Source organism: Culex quinquefasciatus, chromosome 1, assembly GCF_015732765.1.
Source record: "Culex quinquefasciatus strain JHB chromosome 1, VPISU_Cqui_1.0_pri_paternal, whole genome shotgun sequence".
In the NCBI taxonomy this organism is placed as follows: Eukaryota; Metazoa; Arthropoda; class Insecta; order Diptera; family Culicidae; genus Culex; species Culex quinquefasciatus.
The window spans coordinates 118,935,366-118,941,657 of NC_051861.1; the positions used below are offsets into that span (position 1 = coordinate 118,935,366).

Sequence of the window (6,292 nt, forward strand, 5' to 3'; positions counted from 1 at the left end):
TAAAAAAAAACATAGTTTAACTTTTTTTTTGTAAAATCCAATATTCTAAAAATTCCAGGGAATACAAATTAAGATGATAAATACTTTTAAAGGCATATAATTTTCAAGTAAAATTTATAGCTTGGGATCTTTAAGCTAACAGAAACGCATCCACAACAAAAAGTCCAACGAACTCGTCCGTCCCTCCAGTGCAAATGCGTGTGCAGTCCACGTCAGGCCACAAAACATCAATTGACCATTTCCGGTATCGTCGCGGCCCGCTGATGTAATTCAATTCTGGAAGCTAGACAAAAACAGCGCTTTTTCAGTCAGTCTGCGCCAAAATCTCAACCAGTGAACATCTCCTTCAGTCACAGTTTTAAGTGTTAAAAGAGTTAAAAGAATTTAAATTTTGATTTGTAATGGAGCCGCACGGTGTGCCTTTTTCTGCAAAAGGGGATTAATTGTAAATGAGCTTTAAAAGTCGATTGAAATAATTCGTCGTTCAGCAGTTAATCACACCAATTGTTGGCGGCTTATGACATCGGTTATAGATGGGCATCAGTGAAGTGTTAATTTACGGTTGTTGAGCCCACCGCGGGCTTGTATGTGACTGATTGTGATGAAATAAATATTTTTCCCAAACGAGACGCGGGATAATAGCCATTGTTGCCAGTCAGATTTTTTTTTGCTCTGGAGGAAACACGAGAAAAGGGTGGTGAGAATCTGTTGCGGCAATTTGTGTGAAGATCTCGTTGGCAAAAGTGCAATAATACCAAGCCAAACCGAACCAAGGTGGAACGCTGAGAGGCGAGAATGGATGAGATTAAGGCAGCTTTGGCGGATGCTGATCCGTTTAGCAGCTGGTGGCCGTTCGTGATATCCGGTGTCGTGTTTCTGATCACCACCGTCAGGTTAGTGGGGCTGCTGCTACTAAGCTAGAAGAGGATGACAAACGGTTCCAGGGGTGGAGAGATAATGGCCAGAGATGGCACCAACCGACGTTCAGCTTATGTTGGGAATTATATTGTGGTTGGGAAGCGTTTGAGACAGCGGAAAATGCAAGATTTACGTTTTGAGGATACATTCGGCACAAGACTAGGAAAGTAGATTTGTGTCAGATTTACTCGCTGGTGATCCAATGTTCAATTGCGACCTTTTTATATTATTCTATATATTACTCCTACAGTAATTTTATTTTTTTGACACCGGTACATTTAAAAAAATGTAACAAAAATTAAATTGAAGATCACAAAATTTAATATATTTTTTCTGGAGTGTTTGCCAGACACAGAAAAAAAATTATAGTAATATTCATCAGGAAATGGTGACAGATTTTGTGTGAAAAAAAGATTAATTTTACCCAAGAAAATGAAGAATTTTCATCAGTTTTTGATGAATATTCATCAGGTTCACATTTTTACACATTTTTTATGTAATATTACTCAAAAAAGTGGTAATATTTATTCAATCTACCAAATTTTCAACATTCCAAAATTAAATATTTTTTTTCTGTGAACCAAAATGGTTTGATTTAATTTTTTTTTAATTGGTTACGATTGATGGATGGTTGAAACAAATGTACAAATGTATAAAATATAAAAAAAAACACTAAATTTGCCATGATTGTAAAATTACAGTTTTATTTTAAATAATCAAAGATTTGTTTTGCAAAAAGGCTCAAAATACAAGTCCAATCAAATTTAATTTCAACCGTTGTACATAAAAATTGACATAGAGCTTTAGGACCCTAGTGGCTATAAACTATTTTAAATACATTTTAAAACGGTTATTTTTGATTTTTGATCATGTATGGCTTTTTATGACTTTTTGCAAATTTTGAATTTAGAACACTAGATCATAAAAAAACATAAAAATTCAGAAAAATAAATTATTCTTGACATTGACCAAAGCCGAGGTACAAATACTTTAAATAGATTTTGTACAAGCCTTAAAAAAATCATAAGAAAATAATATTTTTATTCAAAATTTTAAAAATAACAAAGAACTATAAATATGCAATAAGTTTAAATTTAGAAAGCATGTAAAAACAAACATAAAAAGGGTTGAAAAGAAAACTCAAATTTTGATAGAATAAAAATACAACAAACAATCATTAATCTTATTTAAACAAAATAAAATTTGCAAAAATAACTAAAATTTCTAATGTGAAAGTATTTAAAAATAAAAAAAACGTTTTTAAAAGACTATTTTACATAACTCGTAATGGTTTCTCATCTAAAAAAACAACTTAATTTTGAAAAAAATGAAGTTATCGAAATCAAACACAACCCAAATTATCAAATAAGAGTAGTCGAGAACTGTTTATGTTTAAAAGAATGCAAAAAATAGGATATATATAATTCCTGTGTTTTCTTAGTTAAAAAAAAATCACAATTGATTTAATCACACTTATTAAAATAATGCAAAATCAAGCAAAATCAAAATCAATCAAACAGCATTAACCAAGAAATTTTTTTCAATACATTTTTCGTTAATTTTGAGCGAAATTCACATACTATTTTTTTTCTCAAGAATCTAAATAATTTAATTAAACACTCTGACGAAAAACGGATTATTTTCCTGTAAATTTTCAAGCAGGCCTACACGAACACTCGAATACACTTGGATTTAGTAAAACGTGCTGAAACTAACATTTTATGAAAAAGATGAAGTCCTCTGAGATTTGAGTGGAGTTAACTTTAAAATTTATTTCTTTTGCTTTAGTGTGTGTTTTGAAGACTTCTTAGTGATTTTGGATGAGAGTGCTCCAATTATTTTCAATATTTATGGTTGCAAAGTAAATTGGATTGAAATTTAGAGCAAAACCATTCTCCAATCAATGCACCCTCCATAAAACATTGAACCCCCCCTGATACTTTCCAGTACTGCAAGTACCCAGTGCATATTATAATGTAATGTTGATTTATTTCCACGAAACTGCTGTAAGTCCCCTAAAAAAATTTCCCCCCTCCGGTACTAACCGATGCTTAGAAGTATGAAAAATTCAACACAGCTTTTCACCCAAATCTGCGCCATTCTTGGAGGGGGCAAACCACTCGCTTTCTCTCTCAGAGCTTAGCGTTTGTTGTACCCAACAGCAGCCAGTTCACTCCATCACTTTAATCGAATTATGCAAATCGTGAGGCCCCCTCCCCCTCAGTTTTTGTTTCGGAGAGTTGGTACACGCTTTTCACGGGTATGGGAAAACATGTAAAAAGTTTCGAAACTTCTTGTTGAAATGTTGTGTTTTGGGTAACTCTGAAGAAGCGTGTAAATGTGATGTTTACACAAGCTGTCACTTGTGCACGCTTATGGGGGATTGAGTTAAAGATGTTATAATTTAGTCTGTTAATCTATGATTCTCCTTCTCTCTTTGCCCAAGGATGTACATGGGCGGCCAAGCGTGCCCCAACTCGAACTCGATCCGGGACCTGGTGGTGGTGGTGACGGGCGCGGCCGGTGGCATCGGCAAGGAGCTGTGCAAGGAGCTGGCCGGCCGTCGGTCGGCGCACGTCATCATGGCGTGTCGCAACCTGGACAAAGCGGACCAGGCTCGTCAATCAATCGTGCGGGAGCTGCCGGGGGCGGAGCTGGAGCTGGTGGCGCTGGACCTGCGGTCGTTCGATTCGGTGCGCCGGTTCGTCCGGGAAGTGCAGAGCCGTCACGCCAAGGTGGACGTGCTGATCAATAACGCCGGCATCATCTTCCACCCGCAGGAGCGGACCGTGGACGGGTTCGAGGCGCACTTGCAGTGCAATTATTTGGGTAAAATGCGGGTTTTGACGGTTTGGTACACGCTATTTTAATCCATTTTTCATTAGCTTTAACTCCAATAAACGTCAAAGTCAGTGTTGCCAGTGCAACGTCAACAGTAGCGGCCGTTATTTATGGCCACCGCCAAACTACACTGACGGCTCGGAATGTCGTGCTTTGCTGTGACCTTTGTCACGATTTATGGCCCGTGTTGGAGCGGTAAATCAGCCGCAAATCGCACCCCAATGAGCGTTGTGTAACGCGGCCGATAATAGTTTTCTTTTCCTTCCAAGCAATTTGTGCAACTTTGTTACGGCGGATTGAATTCGCCATGTCATTCGCCATGCTTCGAGTTGCTCGCAAATGACTTTCGGGGCTTATTTTGCCAGTCCTTACATCAGGACGGTCCAGTGTAAACATCCCGAAAACCCCGATTCGAGACTGGGAAGGTCCATCGCGGTGGCGCGCCCAAACGGCCAATTTGTCATGATGTATCTTACGCGAGGGGACGCTCCGCGGTCTTTGGACGCGCCGTGACAAAACGTGAATCCAAGCGCACGACAGCAATTTATATCAATTTTACACTTCTCTGCGCGGCTTTCGGCCAGCGCGCCTCAATTTAGAACTGTTTTCGGTTCCCTTTTTGCGAGAGTGAAATGTGCAATATGTTTTCTTTTTTTTCACTTTGGCACGGAAATTCAGAAATCAAAACGGAAAACTGGCAGCACTGCAATTGCGGAAATTGACAGAAGTCAAAAGTACTCAGTTTTGGGTTCTACTATTTTGATTAATTTTGGTTAAAAGTTTGACAATTCCCGTTGCATACAAACCACCCAAAAAAGACTTCACAAACTGCAATTGGAAATTTGAGTTTAAATTCAAAAACATTCATTTAAAATCCGAAATTTCGCTTCTTCCGTGTTTTGAATGCCGATTTTTCTCCCATTCTCCGTTCCAGGTCACTTTTTGCTAACCCAGCTGCTGCTGCCGCTGCTCGGACGGTCCGAGCAGGGCCGGGTAATTAATGTGGCCGCCCATGGGTACACCGCCGGCAAGATGACCATCGAGGACCCGCTCAACATCGGGAGCTGGGCGCCGGGCTTCCACGCGCGGGACGCTTTCGCCCACTCGAAGCTGGCGGTGGTGATGGCCAGCCGGCAGCTGGCGGCCCGGCTGCGGAAGGGTGAGTTCGGAGATAGATAACGGGGTAGTTGAGATTTATCGGCGTTTTGATTGCCAGTTGATGGATGGTTTTTTTTTTTGGGAAAGTTGCTCGTTCTGTTTTTGCAGAGCGAAAGAAGGATCGAATTAGTGTTCAATCTTCACGTTTTTTTCGATATTCATTGAGTTTGGCAACACTGTAAACATCGCCATTTTGGTAACTTTTGACAGCTACACACTCATTTACTTCTCACAACTTTTGAGGTTCAAATGTTTCAATTGCACACAAATTTCAGCCAAATCCGCGATTACCGTCAACTCGTGCAGTCCGGGGCTGGTTCGTGGGACGGAACACCTGCGTCACTCGCCGATTATGAGGGCACTGTTTGCACGGACCCTGACCTACCCGTGGATGTGGCTGTTCATGAAGAGTCCCTACCAGGGCATCCAAACTATGGTGCGGCTGGCGACGGATCCGGCTTTGAGGGACACTTCCGGCGAGTATTTCAAGTGAGTAATGACTGGAGATTGATTGGAAATTTTTGATAACATGATTTTTATTTTTTTCGAAACAGCGATTGTGAAATTACGGAAATTACCGAGCTGGCAAAGGATGATCAGTTAGGGGAAAAGTTGTTCAAAGAAACCATGAAAGCTTTGAAGTTACCACAGTGAGGCTTTCAATTAATGATAAGAAGACTTACTAAATATTCTTAAGTTTTTCTCTTTTCTTAATAAAATCTTTTCAAACAAATCATTCAATTTAAGCAACGCGCAATTCCAGTTTTTTTTCTGAAAAATGAAGAATTTTTCAGGTTGATAAGTAAATTTTTACGAAAAAAAGTTTTGAAAATCTACAAATTACAACCCAGTTTTGAGAACATAAGACTTGAAACTACTGTAAAATTAATACAAAAGCTCAACAAACATTTTAAACGAGAAAAAAATAAACTCATTTAAGAATCAAATTGACTCAAATTTAGTCAAATTAATATTTTTTTTTTTCAAGTTAAATTTACCCAAGATCGTCCAAAAGCTACACGATTATTGAAATTAACTCGTTTCAGAATCAGTTTGATCCAGATTCCGTCAAAATAAAAGTGCACACTGATTTAAAATCACTTTGTTTTTCGCCAAAATCGATTCTACTCAGATATGAGTAAATTGGCCAACTGACAGATTTCAGTGAATATCATTCAGATCTGGTTTAATTTCACTAAATTTTCGTTGAATTCTTAGTGAAATTAACTAAAATCTGACCTTATTTACTCATTTTTAGTAGGTTCGGTTTGTCGAAAATCGAGTTATTTTGTTCGGCTAGAAACAACCCTCTGGCACCACTGTAAATGGCTAGAACGTTTGACAGTCACCAAAACCTCGAAGAGCCCACGTAGTA

General features: G+C 38.7%; 1 protein-coding gene across 1 annotated transcript; it reads left to right on the forward strand.

The window, feature by feature from the left end:
* Window positions 1-289: 289 nt before the first annotated feature.
* On the forward strand, window positions 290-5,663 carry LOC6038468 (retinol dehydrogenase 13). Its single transcript, XM_001848213.2, has 5 exons — window positions 290-893; window positions 3,365-3,747; window positions 4,694-4,918; window positions 5,193-5,406; window positions 5,472-5,663. The coding sequence occupies exons 1-5, from the start codon at window positions 796-798 to the stop codon at window positions 5,569-5,571; spliced, it is 1,020 nt and encodes a 339-aa protein (XP_001848265.2). The 5' UTR covers window positions 290-795; the 3' UTR covers window positions 5,572-5,663.
* Window positions 5,664-6,292: the final 629 nt, after the last annotated feature.

Excerpts from the sequence above, each read along its gene's own strand:
- LOC6038468 (XM_001848213.2), top strand. The coding sequence starts at position 796 with ATGGATGAGATTAAGGCAGCTTTGGCGGATGCTGATCCGTTTAGCAGC. Across the intron at positions 894-3,364 it reads TTTCTGATCACCACCGTCAG|GATGTACATGGGCGGCCAAG; the intron begins GTTAGTGGGGCT and ends TCTTTGCCCAAG. Across the intron at positions 4,919-5,192 it reads GGCGGCCCGGCTGCGGAAGG|CCAAATCCGCGATTACCGTC; the intron begins GTGAGTTCGGAG and ends CACAAATTTCAG.